This window comes from Phodopus roborovskii, unplaced genomic scaffold, assembly GCF_943737965.1.
Source record: "Phodopus roborovskii unplaced genomic scaffold, PHOROB, whole genome shotgun sequence".
In the NCBI taxonomy this organism is placed as follows: Eukaryota; Metazoa; Chordata; class Mammalia; order Rodentia; family Cricetidae; genus Phodopus; species Phodopus roborovskii.
Genome location: NW_026126418.1, coordinates 43226397 through 43248266, shown reverse-complemented (window position 1 = coordinate 43248266; position 21870 = coordinate 43226397). Strand labels below are relative to the sequence as shown.

Below are 21870 nucleotides of genomic sequence, written 5' to 3'. Positions count from 1 at the left end.
ATTGCTATGTTCAGTCCCAAGAATAGTCTGCATAAGTATAGCCTTAGAAAGAAGAGGTCTACAGTGATCTCAATATATGCATAGAAGCTGATGCGGAGAAGCAATAGGAAAATGAATATAAAGGTGACAGATGGTATTTTGTATATGGAAAGTTATGACTGACAGATCATGACATTATCAATGCCAACTGGCTCATTAGCTGGGCGATTCAGAACCACTCTTAAAAAGTAGCAGCCCAACCTGAGCTGTTACTCAAAAGAGAAATACTAACTATGAAGAAATAGTTACTTAATGCAAAAAGTTGCAAACACGATGTTACCAGATGTAAAATTCAGATGCATATAAACTGATCACTGTAATTAGTGCCGGCTAAAAATAACAAAAGAAGGACCAAAAAGAGAGATTTCTATGAAAGTATCAATTTTTAAATTAGGATTTTTCAGTCAAGGAAAAAATACGAAGGTGGATATTATTAAAATTTGTAAAAATCACAATCAGCTTTCTTCCATATCATTAAAAAATACTAGAAAACGGTGTTTGATATGCTTATTTTCCTAGGAAAAAGCAAGCCATTAGAAATTCAGGTTCAAGCCTGGTTCAGGCACACTTAAAGACTTAAAGTTTACCCAATGTTTACTTAAAGAATATTTGGAGCAACTGGTTGATCTATTTTAGCTGACAAATGGTACTCCAAAATCCCTCCTTCATGTTCACAAAGACCTACAAACTCTTGTCTAGGAAATCCTTTGTCTAATTCAATACAGACTTTCACATCATTTGATGAAAAGTGGTGGCCTATTAGCTATTTTGAGAAATGGGGAGAAGAACTTATTATATTGTAGAGAAATTGAAGAACAAAACATTGTTTATAATACAGATTCTAAATTGTGAGTTTCAGGGCAGGGATAGAGGGAGGCAAACACTCCACTTTATACTGAGAAGTTACACACAAAGGAGAATCTTTTAATAGTTTGAGGTGCTCTGACATGTGACAAGCAAAAATACCCCAAATTCCCCATTTCAGAGCAGTGGTCATTTGTTTTATATACACCACAGGCAAACTTTGTATTTAGCAGCTCAAACTTCAGCATGCTTAACAAATTCCTAATTTCAGACAACAAACTAGAAACCAGAGGCAGAAACAGCTGAAGCCACTGGCTCCAGAGGCCTAGAGTGAGCACAGATCACACTGGTACCCAGTCATGCTTTTTCCTTTTTGTGTCAGCAACAGACACGCTTCATTTAGGTGCCAATATGAACTATTTTTCAGAATTACAAAGCCAAGCATCCCTGAGAAACTGACAGGAAAAATATTTCAGGGAAAACACAATAGGTACATTAAAATATATATATTTATTTTCTATATGACAGAACTATAAATCAATCCCTGATGTATTTCCATTTTCCTAAAAAACATAAATAAATCACCCTCATTGTAATTTTCTCTCCTATCATTGCCATCAATGCCAAGAAATCAACCCATCTAGGCTAGCTTTAACTCTAAAGCCGGTCTAATCTAACTTCTTATATATGGCAGGGACTGAAACCGGCCAGGGTTTCGCTTCATTTTTATCTATAACAGTCAACCAGCTCTCTTTAAAGAACTGTGGAAGGAGTACACAGTTTAAGTGTTCTTTAGTATTATTTTCCAGCATTGTTTTCAAACTAAATTCATTTTGTAATTAATTAAATATAGTCTCCTATGTTGATCTCAGCTTAAACAAAAATCCAGGGAGCTGAATGATTAGGCTCAGTTGCAAACAAAAGTATTACATTCTTTGAAAGTCAAAGAAATAAGTCTCTTTTGGTGATCCCTTTATTATTGCTATCTTTAGCTTCCATGGGGGTTTATGTGAATAAAATAAAATCCTGCGTGCGCTTAGAATTACAAATCAGTGTTCCACATTCTTGTTTATGTTAGGAGTTCCAAGGATAATCACGTGGTAAGCATGCTGGCAGTCTTCTGGCAGGGCTAGCATAAAGGGCTGTTCAACCATGTTGTTTAATTGTATATAGCCCAATGCTAGGCAACTCTCCAAATCTTATTGTAAACACTGTATGAGGTCTGGAAGTTCTGCAAAATAATGGAGTTCAGGCTTTTTACAGTTAACTTCAAGTGACAGTTCACTTTTCTTTAGGGTTTTATACAGTGTTTGCCATGATTAGTGCACATTGCTTTGTCCCATAAAACAAGCTGGCATTTAGAAAGTCAGTCTAATGCCATGCTCTAAGGGAGTCATTCCCGCCCCCTGTCCCCCTCCCCACACACACAAGTGCACCGACTTGGTGCAGTGTTTTGTCTCAAAGCTATGGAGGAAGGTAATCTATTACAGATCCTTGTGTTAAGGTTGGAAACAGAACAGAACCAATGAGGATCTCTGAGCATTGGCTGTACAAAATGGAATTAAGTGTACCAGCTATTATGTTAGAGCAACCTCAAGATTTTGTTAATTTGATGGAATTTATTATTTAAAGTATTTGAAGAAAAATTCCTGTGCCTATACACTCTTGAACTCCACACTGGCTTCTGAGCTTTTGATTAAGGGGTGGGGGGAGAACCACAGGATAAGAGGTAGTACATTCCTACCCTTGAGTTTAGAAGAATGTGGCTCATTTACTGTTCAAAGGACACTGTTTATACATTCCAGACTTCCATCTTATAATTGCACCAGGGTTTGTAAAAAGGAAATCTCAGCAGGGCAGCAAAATTATTCAAAGCAATAGCTGCACATAATTGGTATAAAATACCCGAACAGCCTGCTTAGAAAACCCTTTTTCAGCAACGCAGAATTACACCCCTCAGCTCTCTTGCAATATTCAAACAGTTTGACTACTTCTCTTCTGGAGCCTGCATCTTTTCTTTCTTTCTTTTTTATAATGGCTTTTTAACTTTTTAAAAAATTAGAATATATTTACATCCTTCACTTCCCCCTTCTTTTTTCTCCCTTCCATGCACCCCTCTTGCTCTTTCTCAAATCCATGGCCTCTTTTTCTTTAGTTGTTAATATGTAGGCATACATACATATTTACTTGTATGTATATGATCTGGGAGCTGACCATTCAGCATTGGATAACCAGTTGGGAGGACCTTCCATAAGGAAGATCATTTCCACATTCTCATCACTCCCTGCTTACCCTTAGCTGTCTAGGGTTGAGGCCTCCTGAGCTTTTCCCCCTCCCACATCAGCATGACTGTTGTGTTGCCATCATTGTTTAGGTCTTGTTTAGGCAACTATATTGATAAGACGTCACAGGTGTAGCCTTTCTGACATTTCTAGGAGAAAATCTTCCGGTTCCTCTGGCTCTTAAAATCTTTCTATCCCTTCTCCGAAATCTAAGTGCTGGTTTTTGGTGGGTGTTGTTTGTCTTGTTTTTAATTAAAGTAGCCTTTCAAATGATGAGAAACTCGGATACAGTGATCTAATTATATTTCAGCATAAATAAATATACCTGTCCTTATTAAGTATGTACTACCTACATGAAAGACTTCTCATACTTTTTGCCTGTGCGTTGAGTAGACAATGGCTTAGGATCATTCTCATCTTGATTGGTTTTGTTTTCTTTCACCTTTGCATGTTGTTGGTCACCAGCATGTTCAGGGCTCTTAATGATTGGAAAACCTGAAACTGCAAGATCCATCTCCTGATTTCGAAATGGGTTCACAAAAATTAAATCTGGGAGTCCTGGTTTACATGAGTTTACTCTAGTCCCATGCAAGAGCCAAATGTGGCTAAAACTTAAAGCTTTCATCCCTGGATCAAACTAGTCCAACTTCAAATGCTTAATAGTCTCCAAAGGTTAGTGGCAGACAAAGAATGTTCTTATCACTCCGAAGCTCTGCTAGAGAGAATTGCACAGACTCTATGACTAATTACATAAGAAGTTCTCCAATGCGGCTTTACAATGTCACCTCAAAATGCCAACATTTGTTTGGTGTTTTAATATGGGAAACAAGGCACAGCTCCACTTACAGATAATTTCCTTCCTTGATTGTGACATGCCCATCAAATGCTTTGTGAATAGTAGGTATCCACTAAACACGTTATGATCATTGAGTAATAACAGACTCTTAAGAAGGTAATACATAGCACTGTTAAGGAAAAGAAGCAAAACTGTCCATCGAGAAAAGTAGTAATAAATAAATTTAATTTTCTTTACATATTCTTTACACAATATGCCTTTACTTGTTTTGGATTGCCTAAGTTTTGCCAGAATGCTTTGTAGATAGTCTTCAGTAACCAATCCTTTCACACCAAGCGTGAGTACAGCCTATGCTTCCTAAACTTAACTCACAGTGTCACTTACTCTTGTCATGCATGGATCTAGCTTAGCAGCCTATAGTTGATTCTAAGAGACAGACTTTGGAAATGCCTTTATTCTTTTTTTAAACTTTTAAAATAATTATTTAAAATTTTAAATAATAATGCCTCATATATGTTGCTAGAAAAATTATACTAAACGCTTTTCATTTTAACGCCCCTCTATTGCTAAATACAAAAGCTACACAGTTGGCTATCTGTATCTGAGGGTCCCAGATCCTCAGACTCAATCAACCATAACTAAGAGTATTTAGAGAGAAAAACAGCGTAACAATATAATAAAAATACAAATTAAAAAACAAATAACAAACAAAGACTTACATATCATCCATATATTGGGTAGTATAAGTAAACAGAGATGATTTAAATACTATGGGAAGAAGTGTGTAGATCATATGCAGATACAGTGTATTCCACTCAAGCAGCCCAAGCAGCCACAGACGTGGGTATTTTGGGGGAGAGGTGCCTGGAACCCACTCCTGTGGAAGCTCTACAGAGATCTGTGGGTGCTTCCTGTGTCTCTTAAGTAACCCAATAAAGCTTATTAAATACCAAAGCATTACAGTAGGTGCAAAATAGTTCTTATCTTTAAGACTCTTACAGTCTTGGTGGACACTGGTGGCATACCTATAACCCCAGCACTCAGGAGGATCAAGAGGTCTAGATTAACATCAGCTGCCTAACAAGGCCCTGTTACAATAAAAGGAAAAGAAACAACTTTTAAGTATAAAAATGCTGTATTAAACCCATCAAATATATATGTAACTTCATAATGTTTATTTCTAAGTATTTTCCCAATGTAAACAAATTTATTATACATATGATCCTAATGAAATACCACTCAAAGTGAAAATAAAGAAAAAGAATCCAATGAATCAACCCTATGTCCCAAGTTTTTCCATTTCATACAAATGAAGTTTCATTCTGCTGGAGTGTTTAGTCACCCATGGAGAACTGCTGTGAGGAGAAAGTACTGGAACTTGCAAGCTAGGAGGTCAACTGGTTGAGAAAGGAAGCATCCTGTAATTCATGGGAGGAGCTGGAAAGATGGTCAACAGCTAAAAGCACCAGCTGTTCTGACAGAGGACCTGGGTTTGAGTTCCAGCATCCACATGGTTGCTCACTACCCTTGTAACTCACTCCAGATGACTCGTCCACCCTCTTACAGCCTGTGTGGGTGCTGCATGCACTTGGTACACAGAAAAACAAATAGGCAAAAACCAAAACACATAAAATAAGAATAAATTAAATCTCATAAAAAACATTAGTTCAAAGGAATGCCCATCTATTGATCTGAACTTCCACTTTGCTTGCAGACTTTAATTCCCTCTTTGATTATGTACATTTCTAACTCAGACAATTACTCAACTTCTAAGGTGGCAAGCATGACTATCCTTCACAAAGGGAGATTAAATAAAGAAATCCACATACAAGGCTACTGCTGTGTTTGGGAAAGACTCAGGAAAAAAATTATTTACACATGAATACAATTAACAGCAAAATCTTTTGATTCCACATGTTAACAATAATTTCCTCTATTTTAACTAAGAGGACCCTCAACCCAGGCAGTCAGTGACTACACAATAAAAGGTTCTCTCAACTGTCTACGCGGGTGTGCTTCTCCATACCCTTTAAATACTGCCGTCTGCCTGCTCATGATACGTGTCAAATAACAGTGGTCTGCACAGCTTGGCTCTATTACAGATAACGGGATTTGAAATTGCCCCACAGTCCTTTCTGACAGTTCCTGGAGCTTCCAGAGTTTGCTGGTTATTATTGTTGCATATACTCCGAGGATGATGGCAAGGTTTGAGGCAGAAGATACTCAAAACTGAAAAATAAGCAAGTGAAAGTAGTCAGAATACACACAGCTGACTCAATCATGTCATCCTTCGAAGATGAGGGTCAGTCAAATATAATAAACTCATCCGTTCCAATGGACTTCAATTATTGCAGAAGAATTGCCCATTTTTATTCATCTCCAATTAGCCTTTACTAACCATGCCTCCTGATGGTCCAACTTTTAAATTATACATTTTGCCAAAGTGTCAGTGGCCTGTAATAATCTTTGAGGCATGGATACAAACTAAGGAGGCCTCGGTGGATCTTTTGGTCATTGTGGAAATGGTGTTGCCTCCTGTCTACTTAATATAACCCAAATTCTGTATCTGATGCCCCTACTGCACAGCACACAACCAGTTTGGCATATGGAGGACTTATATCCAAAGAGCAAAGAGAAAAGCTGTATGGATGGTACTGGGGGCCAGCTGCCTTTGTCTCTCCACAGTTAGTCATATGCCTAGCTAAAACAGTTCCTGAAGTCCGATTGTAAGATGGAGTGTCTCGGTCATCTTCCTCCCAACCAAATACCCATATCTTGTGAAAAAACTAGAGACTACCATGTAGTAGTTGACTTAAGAACATGTTTTCCATTAATAAGATGAGAAAGGAAACTTAAGAAATAGAGGAGGGATTGAACCAAAGCGCCAATGGGTTTGTGGTTGTTGTGGACCACGTGAGTGAAAGTAAGTCATTGATAGCAGTGGAGAGTTTGGGATGAGGCAGTTTGGGGTCTAAGACAGTCCAGGACCTATAGAGAGGAAGAGCAGGCCCCACTGTGAGATCTTAAGTTACTCTGTAACAGGACAGAAACCCTTAAGAAAACCAGAGCTGGCCCAGAGCCTGGCTCTGGCAAAGTAGGAGAAGTGGCCGCCATGCTGATAGACAGATGTGAGGCAATCCAGCCAGCTGTCTCTGCACGATGACGTCAGAAATCAACAACTACTGATTCCTGTTGACACCAGCTCAGGACACTTGTCCCATCCAACCTTGTGATCGGTTTCCTGGAGTGATTCCTGAAGCTCACATAAGGTCTCCTTCTTCCTACCTGGCCATGGCACTGAACAGCATGTGAGATCAGACCCATCCCCGAACTCTGGCTCTCCTGCCACCCCTATCCTATGGCCCTATAGCTTCTCCACTCTGTACAGCCATCCTTGTCTGCAGAAGTAAGCCTTGGACCAGATGGTCCTCAAGTTCCTTCCAATTCTAGCACTCCGTAGTTCTTGGATGTTACAAATTCCCAGAATCATAAATCTTAAAGTTGAAAGGAACTTCAGAAATCATCTATTCAACCACCCGCTCGACCTAGGCCAGCCTAGCCAGAACTAATACGCTTTGAAGGTTCTACATGGTTGTTTTTGGCTGGCTGACGATGGCAATAATCAAAGCTTAAAACTTTATAAGGCAAGAAAAACAAGAATGTAAAGTTTTCAGAACATCTAAGGAAAGTTTTGAAGGAGGTGAAGCCCAGAGAGTAGCATGATCTATTGTTCAGAAGTTACTTTACTACTGAAGTAGAAACCCTAGAGTTTGTTTTCACTCTATCAAACACCAATTTAAAAGAATCATAAAGGATGTCAAAAATTCTCCAAACAAAAATACTTAAGTTATATGTGTCACTATATCCATACATACATGCATAAGATGAGGCAGCAGAGTTTCAGGACCAGATCAAATGAAAGCTTCCAAGAGAAATCAAAACAAAAGGAGAATGTGTCATGAGTGGAACAGATGAACGATTCAGAGGATGCCATTTGTTCTTAAAGGGTAAGGTCCATGGCAAGCTGCCCTTCAGGTTTAATCCTGACTCTCAGCAATAAATATTACTCATTCTCTCTTCAAAGAAATTATTTTTGTTACAGTTTATGCCAACAACTATCATACTATACATTTTAAATAAATCAGTGGATACGTTTAGTAAACAAAACTGTTAACAATAGCTTGCTCTTGCTCTTAATTACTTCAAGAGAAAAGCCACCACACCTGCAGTTTGAAAAAGTCAGCAGTATTGATCGATTTTCCCCCTTTTTAAAAGGATTTCACATCATTTTAATTTTTTAAATTCTAGCACATTTATTTTTGAAGGGACACTGACAAACTGATACTGGTAAGGAAATGTAAAAGGCTTGGTCTGGTTCAGTGTAACACAGTATCCATGTCCTATAAGGCTACAGTAATTGAGACAATGAAGTGTGGGCACAAGGCTAAATGTGGAAACAAACAAAAATGCAGACAAACCCCACACAAAGGCGGCCACTTGACTTAAAAAGCAACAGCAACATTCACAAAGGGAAAACTTTTTTTTTTTTTCCAACAAATCGTGCCCAGTCATTATTCACCCAGATGGGAAAAATCTTGAGCTTATACATATGATATACAGAAACTAATTAGAAATGGATTGCAGACCTGAATTTGGGGAACAAAGTACTGCTTCTAGTCAGGAGGAAACTACCCCCATGACCTCAAAGCAGCGGAGACTAACTTGAGACACCAAAGGCAATGATCATAGAAGAGTGACAAATGGACAGTCATTAAGATGAGGAACTTCCATTTATTAAAGGATGTCAGGTAGACAGACAGAACAGGAAAGTGGAAAATTAAGAGATATCCTCATATATATGTCTGATGGAAGATGACTTCCAGAATATATTTTTAAAGCCCACAAAGCAATAAAAGGGCAACCCAGTAATAAAGGAAGTGAAAAATGGTTGTATGCTGTATGTGTATCATAGCCCAAGAAAACTGTTATTTTTAAAAAGTGAACAGAAAACTTTTGAAACAGACTTTACAAGAGGACACTAACTGGTCAATACATTTTATGACAAGCTAGGAAAGGTGACTTGTGCTTGAACCTAGGAGTTCAAAGCCATCTTTAAAAAGCAGAAGACAGAGGAGGAAAAAAGAGGAGGGAGGAGGGGGAGGAGGAAGGGAAGTAGAGAGGAAGGAAGAAGCAGGGGACTACTAGCCAGCAGGACGGAATACAAAGATAGGCAGCACCAAGCATTACTGAAGGTGCAGAGCAGCTAGTTTTCTTGTGCGTTGCCGGCAGAAGCTGAAGCTGCTAATATCTACTAAAGCTGAACACACATTCCCCACAACCTGTAATGACATTATTAGAAGTAATGCATTGAAGGCATGATATGAACAACAATAATTATAGCAATTTTATGCAAAATAGCCCCAAATTGAAATAACCCAAACACCCATAAATAATAGAATGGATAAATACAATACGGTCTATCTGTGATAGACTACAACCCAGAATAAAACCACTTAACGTATAATAACACCAATGAGTCAAACCAAAACAATGATGAACTAGAGAGGGCAAACTTAAGAGGAGACAGATGTTGAATTTCAGTTTTAGGAAGTATAAGAATAGGTAAACAATCTTCAAAGGCAGAAGATGAATGATGGAGTATGGGTGGAATGAGAATATTTTGGAGAGTTACAAATGTTATGCTGTCAACTAGGGTTCTGTCACGTGACTGTATAAACCTACTTGATATATATATAAAATTACACTGCACATTATATTCTATCTCAATGCAAATCTTTAACTAATCATGTTGTCTCACTGTGTTGCATAGTGGTACAAATCATGTCTTCATTACATATTCACATTTTTCAGGGTATAACACAATACCTGCTCTGTAGGTATTTGTTCAGTTTAATTAAACTAGCCAGGTAGTTCCATATATATATATATATATATATATATATATATATATATATATAATTTCAACTAGATGATTTTTATATAATATGCTTGAGTTGTGAGGAAGAGCTGTAGCTCCAGTATATCTAGTATATATATTTAATTAACTGGCTGTAATTCCCCCATAAAGGGGGATACTGAAAAACAAACTAGATTTGTATCTAAGAGGCAAAAAAAAACAGGAAACAAAGAAAGGTGCTGTGCAGCCCTGGAAAGCTGATGCTCATCAGGGCCCAGACACAGATCACTATCACAGTGCACTTATCTCACACTGGACTCTCAGCCCCAGTCAAATCAAATTTTACAGCCTTAAAGGACGCTCCTTGGAACACTCAGGGCAGCTGAATTCTGTGACAGACACAGACAAGGACTAAGTGTTACCTAACATCATCTCCAACTCTTTAAGAGAGAGAGACAGACAGACAGAAACATCTTGCTGGGCAGTGTTAGCACCTGCCTTTAATCCCAGCACTCAGGAGGCAGGGGCAGGTGGACCTCCATGAGTTTAAGGTCAGACTGGTCTCCCAAGAGAGTTTCAGGACAGCCAGGACTACACAGGGAAACTCTGTCTCAAAAAAGCAGAACAAGCAAAAATCAAAATCAACGTCTAAATTTCTATTAAAATTTAAATCTGGGAAACTGCTACCAAATAAGAAACACATTGTTTTAAGTATTTTCAAAATTAAAATGGGTAGAATTCTTTTGTAATTATGTGTTCAGAAAATACTGAAATACTTAAGAAATACAAAATGGTTATATGTGACTTTAAATTTTACTGTTCATTAAGAAAACCCTGTAAACCCACCATTTGATTATGCATATGCACTTAAGTTATAATCTCATTAAGAATTTACATTTTTCATCAAAATAGTTCATAGTATGATAATTACATGCCTTTTTCAAAGTTTGACCTCCCATCACCACTTCTGTAACACTTACATATTACCAATTAAAATTGTATTTTAAATTTCTACATAAAGTCGGATAAGAAGTCAAAAGAAAACTATAATTCAAAAAGGTAACTGTAGCTAGCAAATTCTTAGTCATAATCTGTATGTAGCATTAAAAGGTAATCAAACCTTTTTTTAGTCAAAGTAAGTGGGACACACTTGGTCCCAGATCTGGACAGATCAAGAGAAAGCAGCTTCCCTGTGCCATCACTGTGGGGTCTACCCAGAACACCACACCTGTCAGTGCTCAGAAGTCAGGCCATACTGGCTCAACTCTTAGTACAGGAAGGAAAGCTGAGGGCAGGGGTTGAGGGGAAGGCAGGAAGGGAACACCTCAAGACTGCGGAACACTGGTTTGTCCAGCTCTTCACACTAGAAGCTGGTGGGAACCACAGTACACAAACAAACTGCCAAGGAGTCTTCTGAAGCACCAGCTCTGTCACTCATCCTTCTCCTTTCAGGGTGGGATTCTTGATCTGTGCTCCTAAGGGAGATGCTAGGTTAAAAAAAAACAAAAACAACTAAGGGAACTAGAAATGCATACTGTCTCAAGAAAGTCAAGGCCCTCCAAGGACCAAGATGAAGACAAAAGAAACTATGGAACTACACTGGGCTTGGTGTGTTTGTTTCCTTGTTACCAGCTGTGACAGATTTGCTTGGTTTGGGATTGAAGAGCACTAAAGGATGAATGGGGAACTTTAATAAGGAATCGGTGTGAGCTGGGGATGGAAAGGACTATGGGTGCAGTGGCTTGGCTGCTACTCTTTTTTTGTTTGTTTTTGTTTTTAAACTGGGAAGAAGAGGTTAGCAAACCTGAGATTATTTTAGTCTAGAACAAGAAAAGAAAAGTGGAGCCTAGGAGTGATGAGAGCCCCCAGGGCTTGAGCACAGCTGGAAAGTCCAGCTGTTCTTGGAAATGTCTTACTTATCTGATGTCATGAGCCACATCTCTCATCTTCTAGAAGCCCATTCCCCAGCCCTAAAAGCTCAAAGCCCTATTCTGGAATTCTAAACCAAGTTCTCCACTCCTAAAATAGGCAAAGATGAACCCCAGAAATTCCAGCTCTTAACACTCATCCTGTTCTCCAAGAAGCATCCTCAGGCGGGAGGTTGGATTCTATGATGGAAGTGGTATAGGCCGGTTAGTGACATAATGTAGATTACTTGCACAGGTTCACATGGGTTGGGTGGGAACTCTATGTTTAAGAATGAGCATCTGTGCAGGAAGTGAGTTTCCAGTTTGGGGGTCACCAATTGACAAGTGTACTATAAATAAAACTGATTGGATGGCTGGAGAAAGAGTTCAGTTAGCACTTGGTACACAAAGGCAAAGACCTAAGTTTAATCTGCAGAACACAATAAAGAGCTGGGCATGGTAGCATGTACTTGTAATCTCAGGGCTGGAGAGGAAGACACAGGTGGATCGCTGGGGCTTCCTGGTCAGGCAGTGACCCTAATCAGCAAGCCCAAGTCAAATGACAAAAAACAGTACTGTTACAAAAAACAGTATCTGAGGTCATCTTCTGACTTTGGTGCACACACACACACACACAAACAAGAAATCCAACTCACAGCTGAGCAGTGATGGCACACACCTTAATCCCAGCACTCAGGAGGCAGATGAAAGCAGATCTCTGTCACTTGGAGGCCAACCTGGTCAACAGAGCAACTTCCAGTACAGGCTCCATAACTCCTAAGAAACCTTGTCTCAAAAAAAGAAAGAGAGAAAGAAAGAAAGAAAGAAAGAAAGAAAGAAAGAAAGAAAGAAAGAAAGAAAGAAAGAAAAGAAGGAAGGAAGGAAGGAAGGAAGGAAGGAAGGAAGGAAGAAGGAAAGGAAGAAATCCAACTCACTTTTAAATTAAGGTATATCTAATCACCAAACAAATCAAATAGAGAATGAGAATGATATCCATCAATTGTCTAGGAGCAAATGCTTTCTATTTTTTTTTTAATTAAAAGTATGCATGTGATCACATGGACTTTTTTTTTTTTTAAAGATGTTCATGTTTAAAACAAGGCAATTAATCAAAGCTGTGCTATATAGGAAGCCAAGAGGCTTTTGGGAGTACTGTGGTTAATAACTTGAAAATAGCTTTTTCTTGAAAGTGTTTATCTTCATAATATTCTTTATTTTCTTTTGATGACAAACCCAAAACACTATTGAGAAGAGTAAGCTTGATAGTATTACATATTTCTGTATAATCAAACATTTTACATGACTCCCTATAGCATAAACTATGAAAATATTTCCTATTGTTCAATGGGTAAGCAAAGGCTTACCAGAAGACCTCCTTTGCAAATGTGCAAAATCATTACAATTGGGGAAAAAAAAAACCCTAGCAGGGGACATGGCATATTGTTACTTGAGGCTAATATAGATGCAAGCTTATGACATGAAATTTATCTTTGGTAATTTTTGTTTTTCCCTCAGGAACCTCGGGTTAAAGACAGTCTTTGGTGAAGGCATCTACCCATTTGTGTCATTCCAAACATTCAACTTTTCAACTCCTAGAAAATAAAACAGGTATTTTGTAAAAATATGCCCACTCTAGCAGAGCTGGAAAACTAGTCCTTCAGAAACAGTGAAATGACTTATGGCATCTATGCAATGATCTCATTTTGTTGCATAAAAACATTTCCCTGAAATCCCTTTGTCTAGGGCCCAGGGGCCCAACTGTATAACACATGTCCAGGGAGCAGCCAGAGGAAGGATGGATTCTAGATCCCATGCAGAGGCAAGCAGAAGACCATATGACTCGACAGCATTTGGTTCTATTTACAGAGGTGAATAACGGCTCGTTTTAAATAAAGTTAGATAGATAATGACCCCATAAATGGCTGCTCACAAAAGATCAAGAAAAATCTTTCAACGGTAGACTTTATTGGTGCCCACAGTGTAGGCAAAGATCTAGTTAGGAACATCTAAAACCCCAAATTTGTTTTCTTCCTTTTTCCCTAAGTCTGGCTAATGGATTAAGAGAAATAAACAGTACTTTAAATAAAATATAGCAATACAAATAACATTTCTGTATATCTATTATGTCATCATTTAGAGATTACATTACCAGCTTGCCACAGCACTAATAAGTTGGTTGGCTTAGCCACACATTTATAAGCATAAAACTGGAAATAATGTAAAATAAAGTAATTGAGTATGGAATTTTAAGGAAAATGTTAACATAAAGTACAACAAAATGCAATTCTTTTAAAATTGAAAATGCCCTCAAGAGAATTATAAAGCAAGAGAATAAAATAAGATAAAGCTGATTATTAACTCAAGAAATTTCCATTCATTTATTTAAAGTCCAATTTCTTTCCAAAATTCTCAGATTAGTTGTAGCTTCTTCTAGAACTCTACTTTTGTTCACAAAATGCATGTAACTTTTTAATCCTATCTTCCTTCTCTGTCACTCAGACCACTGGCCGGAATGCTGCTGTTCAAGTGTACTGTTTTACAACTATCCTTTTTTTATTCTTTCCAGTATTAAATCTGTGTGTGTCTGTGTTTGTGTGCCTACGTGTGTGTCTATGTATCTGTGCCTATTCTGTCTTCCCTGGTGTCTTGCAGCATACTAGAATCACAGAGCAGACAGCTCACTCCTCATGTCAAGTGTAGAGGATGAACACTGGGTTCACTCAGGAACACAATAGAAAAGCAAAGTGTTTTATTCTGTTGTGAGCCTCACAATTTACCAACAGGCAACCAGCTGAAAACTTAACCTAATTTTAGGATGATTTTACATGCTTACATGCCAGTTAACTGCGTGTTAGCATTCAATCTCTCTTTGAGAACCCATATTTTTAGCCATTATCCAAAGGGTTCTCCTTCCTTGTCATCTTCTAAAATGTCAGACGCATCCATTTAAGAATTTGCTGAAATATAACACAGGGGAATTTGCCAAGATGTCAAAAGACCAGTGTCTCCTTTTTCTAATCCCTTTTTGTTTCTCTCTCATCATTTCTGCATGCTTCTTGTGATTGGTCAAAAAATTAAAAATTATCCATATGATTATGGTAAGGAGACTAGCTACATTAAGATTTGGATTATGATTGGTTGGTTGTCTGCATGGCAATTAGATTTGGGGTATATTCATTTGGTTGTTGGCATGGCTACCACATCCCCTTTCCATTATCCCTCTCAGACCTACTAGAATCAGGCATGTTTAGTTTCCAATATCAAATCTGTGCGTGTATGTGTGTGTACACATATGTATGTATCTGTGTTTGTGTGCATATGTGTGTTTGTGTGCTTATGTGTGTGTGTCTGTGTATATGTGTCTGTGTGCATATGTGTGTGCATGTGTGTGTGCATGCATGTGTGTGTGTGGCACATGTGGTTCTAAGAGACTATGTTCTGTGTATCACATGGTGAAACTCCCAGTTGTATCATCTACAGAATGTTCTCATGAAGCATCGCCAAGTTCTACATCTTCCACTATTTATTCATTAAAATGAGATAGCAAAGAAACAAGGGTACTTCAATCTACCCCTCACAACATCCCTAAGTCCAATGTTCAGCTTTTGAATATTTACCTTGATGTTACACCAAATATTATGGTGCTGCATTTAAATAACTGACATCATTCTCTGTGTTTAAATAAGCTAGTTTTCGCTGAACAAAGTTCTCTCACTTGAAGACAAGTTGATATATTCTCTAGTTATTTTTATTTAACTAGCACAATGAATGAGATAAAAACTATACTCTCTGGATGTAAGAGCTGAATAGACAAATGCCAAGTTTAGGGTTACACAGTGAGAAACAACTATGACTCTCGGTATTCAACCTTAATTTATGTTAGCTAGTTGTTATTACTAGATGAGTAAATGCTGTCATTGAGGCTGAAATGTACTTCAAAAAGGAATTTTCTGGAAGATTAAGCAAAAACCATTCAAGCAGGGTTGGTAAAAGGGGTGGGCTGATGACAGAAGCCTAGTAGGCTGTACTGCCAATTCACTGAGTGAGAGTTCCTTAATGTACCACAGTGGCATTTTTGCTAGCATCCATACTCTGTGTTGCAGATCGCCCATGCACACACCCAGAGAAAGAGAGGGGGGAGGGGGCTTTCAAGACAAGGATTCTCTGTATTGCTTTGGAGCCTGCCCTGGAACGAGCTCTGTAGACCAGGCTGGCCTCAAACTCACAGAGATCCACATGCCTCTGCCTCCTGAGTGCTGGGATTAAAGGCATGTGCCACCAACGCCCAGCAAGAAAGAAGACTTTTGATTGAATAAATTATGGACCTATCAATATATAATTCTTTTTAGACTTCTTACTAAATCACAAATCATTTCAAAACTTTCACTGCAGAAACAAAGTAAAGAACAAAAGAACCATACAAAGCACACTGTACTCTGATTGGATTAGAAAATCAGGCTGAATTGTTATATTTGTAGATTTGTGTCTACTAAATTTCTCTTGCCTAAAATAACTTTGCATCCACACACACATACACACACACTCACACCATGAATGAATGGCCCTAGTTCCATGAATGGCCCTAGTTTATTCAGCACCTATTGTTTGGGGAATCAGGCATGGAACCAGGGGAGCACTGGCACATGGGTACACAGGCTTCTAGAGGGGTTGGGACACTGTGCATGGGGCAAATAGACCAGTTAAACTGTGGACACCCAGTGGAAAACAAACTAGATAACAAAGCCCTCTTCTTCTTGATGAGAATGAACAAACTCTTAGCTGTTCATGACATTTTCATAGAACACTAACTCCTTCATTCGAGATAGACCTTTTCCATGTAGCTTTATTAGATAATGTGATGCAGAAGAAAAGAAAAAGTACGATTTGCTTCCTTGGAAATCTGTTCTTACATAAAAAGGAAGGGGACATTTCCTACTTAGCGAGAAGATCTGTAACTTTAAATTGTATTACCCATCAGGTCAGATGGAATAACTTCAGAGTTCCAATAAGCCATTAAGCAAACCACAGTAGCATATTAGTTAAAGTTCCCCCCAACACATACTGCAAATGTACTACATAGACATTCTCTGTATTTGAATTTGAACCCCAAACCAACACTGCCAAAAATTAGAGGTATATCCAGAGTAGTGATGCAAAAAGATATACTCCTCCTTCAGACATCTTCCCCTATTCTCATATAGTAGCTTAAGGTTTCATTCTCAACAGAGATAATATGTGCATTCTATAAAACTCTAAAGATCCCTAAAAGAAAGGTGCTTTAACATTTCTATAACCTTGAGTCTTTCTTGCCATATCTGATACTCAAAATATCCTACTGAGGAAATCAAATTAATGTATCAGTGTGAAATGCTGCATTATTAAACTGATACATTTAAGCAACTTTTACTTAAAGGCAGGGTTTTTGTTGTTGTTGGTGGTGGTTTTTGTTTGTTTGTTTTTTGAGACAGGTTTCTCTGTGTAGCTCTAGCTTTACTGGAACTTGCTTTGTAAGCCAGGCTGGCCTTGCTTTGTAGACCAGGCTGGCCTCGAACTTACAGAGATCCACCTGCCTCTGCCTTCTGAGTGCTGGGATTAAAGGCGTGGGCCACCATGCCCAGCTAACGTAGGTACATCTTAAGGTGCAAAGCACCCATGACTTGTGCATTCCAACTACTTTGTTATAGCTGCTACTTACACATGTAAGAATCATGATCTTAATTTCTAGAAGAATCAGGTTGTTTGGCACAGTATTTGTTGACTACAGACAAATGACTATTTAAGAGTCCAGTGAAGTGGTTAAGCATGTGAAAGAGGTTGAGTTCAGAACTTTTTGGTCCTTGCCGCCTTTATTAGTGTAATTTCAAATTACTTTATTAGCTCTCAGATTTTGATGCTGAGTTCAGGTGTATCCATTTATTCAAAAATCATCTTAAAACAAAATTATGTTTTCCTTCAGAAACAAACATTTCAATATAAAATATTTCTTTAGTACAGAAAACAATATTATACACACAAAATATACCAAAGGCATATTAAAAAGGATTATATATGTCACGTTGCCTTCAACTGGTACAAAATATCCAGAAAGCAATGTAAGTAAAGAAAAACCTGTGCCTCTCCTTCTTCAAAAGAGGATTACATATTGTATTCCCATAAACATTCAAACACATACACCAGCACTAATGTTTGCTATGGTGTTCCTAAAGTACACTAGCCTGTGCAGACATGAAATTCCAATAGACATGGGATGACCACCTGTACATACACATCTTTGAATTAAATTGTTAATTAATTTTTTTTCCTTTTACTGAACAGCTACACACTGAAGCATGAGTTTTACTTTTCATAATATCACCTAAGTCACTTAACATCTGGAATGGTCTTTAGAACAATGTGTGCTTGTGTTTACAAAGACCCATCAATGCTATTTCTGCATACATGTGCCAGGGGATAAAGCAGACCTGCCAGAATAAGACAGTACTGCCTGAGGGGAAAGAAAAAAAAAAAAACACACAACAGCGAAAACAAAAGCACCCCACATGGGGTAAAATATGGGTGCTTGAGTTCCACGTCCCGGTAGGCTAAGACAAGATGAAAACTCCATCTCATCCATCCATGCCCCAGCTCTTCTTAGTTGCCTCACGTGTATCTGATGCTCCATGTAGATGTTACATTTTCTTTCTGTCAAAGCATGATGTACAACAAAGCTGCTGTTGGCTCGAAATGTTATTTTGAAGTGTTATTTTCTTAATTGCAAAATGAAGAATTGGTGTGTTTTATGGGAACATCTTTCAAAATAAATTTGTCCAAACAGGCTGTGATTAGATTAACACAAGCAGCACTCGACACATGCAACTTTTGAAAGTATGGTAATAAAACTCATTTTAAAGTATTTTTTAAAAAATCACCTATTCCTCTGATGAAATACATCAGATCCATCTATTCCTTCCTGATCCAACGAAACCATATCAACTTCATAATCACGGTTTAAAGTCACTTTTTAAATGACTAAACCACTCCTTAATTTTTGACCCAGCTTTCAAACAGAAGTTGACAACAGCTGGTACTAGCTAGCCAAACATGTCAGTGTACTTTACCGAGACTGACGTATTCTATCTCAGGAAGGTCAGAACACACTCAGGCAAGCACCAGCCCTGTTGTAGACAACAGACTCTCACTGAGCTTATTAACTCTTCGGGAGATAGTGCTTTTTATTAAACGAAGTCTCCATGTCTTAACGACTTTCACTACCACCATCTTACCAATGACTACAGAAGGAGAAAGGAAAGTGCATGTCCCTGCCTCTGACTCTTGTTACCTAAAATCTGCATCTGGTCCCTTTGTATTTTTGGAGAAGTTCCTTTCTGAACTAATTATGACACCTTTACAATAGGGAGTTTAGATTTAATTGCCAAACTTTTAAAACATCACATTATATAGGTCAAGTGAGAATGCACCTTTCTCCTGAAACAAAGGGACTCAGAGTAATAGGATTTCAGATTTCATAGGAGAAACAGCAAAATATGTTTTGAGACTGTCATTTACTGTAACACAAATCAATATTAAATGCTTTATGCAGGAAGCACACTTTCAGAAAATGGGCCCTAAAGCTTCCTGGGATCCAGCCCTAATTACTCCAGCAGGCTCTTGCCGTTTGTCTCTCTCTTCAATTATTTACGGGGCAAAAAAAGCCAAATGGCATTGCATTAGCTATATTAAATGCTATGTACTTGGTTTCTAACTTACTAATGGTACATAAAAATTACTAAGGTAAATGTTGCATAGAAACATGACTTTTTTTTTCTTCTTCACCTGAATGTGTGTATTTATTATTCATGAAGTTAAGTGTTGAATAGGCTGTCCTTCAGGCACCCAAATGCTGCATAATTTAAATAAGTGCATTAAATATATAACACACTTAAAAGGTAGCACATTGATTATGTTACAAAAATTTCTTCAAACAGCTTCAGTGCAGCAAGCATCTCAAGTTCTTAAAACAATGACATGACAACCACACAGCAACTGTGGTGTTCTCCTAGTTGCCAGTACCTTACCATCCTTAGTGACCTAAGGTAAGAGGAAATTACCAGAGAGCAGCAAGGAGGCCTTTGAGTGCTGAGAAATTTCTGGTCTCTGCTGACAAGTCCTTTTCACATGGACAAACACTACGGTATGCTGTAGGTACAGGACATCATGGACCACACACACTGACAGGAAGAAAGCTTTCAAGGTTGAATCATAGACTCTTGGTACCAGGTCAGAAATGCCCATCTGCCTGCAAGTAATTCCCTTAAAAAAAAAAAAAAAAAAAAAAAAAAAAAGTGCAAACACCACATCCATACCTGATTCCTTTGTGATCTGGAAGGGCATGCTAGCTAGGTGTTAGCTGCTGAAGAAGGCTGGTGTGCCCACCAACACCTTCTGCCTTCCCTAATTGTGGCAGATGTTTCCATGGCGGTAAAATGCACTTTCTGTGAACCCAGATAATTTTTAAAACTAGTTTGGCAGGCACCGAACTGTTGTGGTAAAATAAGCATAGGCCCATCAGCAAAGTACCCGGGGTCCCTGGAGAGTAGGCCATAATTTCAATGGCTACATGTCATCAGCTGTCCTTACCCCAGAGTGTGCCGAGGCCACTTTTGGGCAGAATTGGAAATCACTCTGCGGTAAACATATAAGGCAATTTAAAAACAACAACAACAACAACAACAACAACAACAAAAGAAAGAAAGAAAGAAAGAAAGAAAGAAAGAAAGAAAGAAAGAAAGAAAGAAAGAAAAGTAAATACAAAGTCCTTCTTTCTACGCGTCAAAATCTGCCCATTGTCCCTCCTACGTAAAAGCTACAGAAAAGATTAAAAGGGATATCAATGAATGCGGAATGAACTTTGGCCACTTTTCTACCCAAAACACCAGCGTAAAAGTGGAAATCAGTAACCAGGTGAAGTGCCACACCGCACAAAGATCAGAGGCGAGGGGCGGGCGCGCAGGGCCCGAGGCGGGGAGGAGACCGTCCCGGCCCCCTCCGGCCACATTCGTCGCGCGCGCGGGAGCTGGAGGGGAATCCCGCGGGGCGGAGCGGGGCGGGGCAGGGCGGGGGGTGGGTGGGCTGCGCGCCACTCCCGAGGACCCCGGAGTTATCGCCCATAGGGCGAGGCCCTGGAGAGGTCGGAAAGCCGTGCCATCAGCAGGTCCTGCCGCGGGCCCCAAGCGCCGGCCGGCCGCCAGCCCTAGCTGGACGAGGGGCGCCTTGAAGCCGAGAGACCCTCCCCTCCTCGCTGGCCAGGAAGGGGCCGGCGGTTCTTTCCTGTCTAGTCGCTCCCCCACCCCACCCCCGTGACTCTGTAACCCGATCGCCGGGATCGGCTCCCCGGGAAGCCGCCGCCCCGCGCGCAGCCCGGCTCTGCCCAGGCCAGCGCTATAGTTAGCAACCCCAGCAATTGCGCCGGGGGGCGGCGGGGTCGCCGCGCGCCCCTCCCCGGCCCGGCCCGGTGTGCGCCTCCGCGGTCCCCTCCTCCGGAGACCCTTCCCCATTCCTCCTTACCTTGGCTTGCAGATACTGGGGGTAATAGTAGGTGGCGTACTGAGGGTACATCTGCTGTTTCCACACTTTGCCCATGAAGCTGGAAGGAAGCCTGCTGTGCAGGGTCGCCGACACTTTGGGGTTTCCAAGTCCCGATCTCTCTCCTGCCTCTCCCTTTCCGGAGGCGGCGGCGGCGGCTGCCTCGGCGGCTGCTGCTGCCGCTGCTCCACCTCCCAACCGGGACCAGACGACGTCCTCCTCCTCCACGACCTCCTCCTTCTGCTCTTCCTCCTCCTCCTTCTCCTCCTCCTCTTTCCAGGCAGTCAGAAAGACACTGCAGAGCGCAAAGGACACCCCGGACAGGGCGCTCCCAAGGAGTTTCCTCTGGGAGCCCGACTGTGCCCAAGCTGCCAAGGTGCTGGCGCGCTGGTCCCGCTGCGCACCGGGAGCAGGCTGAGCCGAGCTAGGAGTGATCAATACAAGTGGAAAGTACGGCGGCGGCGGCTGCGCTCGGTGCCAGGCGGCATCTGGGGTGGGTGCGCCCGACAGCGAGAGGGGAGAGGGGCTGGCTGCCGAGGCCGCGGGGGAAGGGCGGTCGGGGGC

The 21870-nt window shown here is 40.0% G+C and overlaps 1 protein-coding gene across 4 annotated transcripts in view; it reads right to left on the bottom strand.

Moving 5' to 3' along the window:
- Positions 1–21504, bottom strand: part of Rbms1 (RNA binding motif single stranded interacting protein 1) — a 206504-nt gene extending 185000 nt beyond the window's left edge. Inside the window, exon 1 of one of the 4 annotated variants that reach the window (XM_051184588.1) lies at positions 21289–21504. In XM_051184588.1, the coding sequence (XP_051040545.1) occupies positions 21289–21363 (75 nt within the window). In that variant the 5' untranslated portion in view covers positions 21364–21504. The remainder of the gene's footprint in view (positions 1–21288) is intronic. The other 3 variants (XM_051184592.1, XM_051184589.1, XM_051184593.1) reach the window with 3 other exon arrangements.
- Positions 21505–21870: the final 366 nt, after the last annotated feature.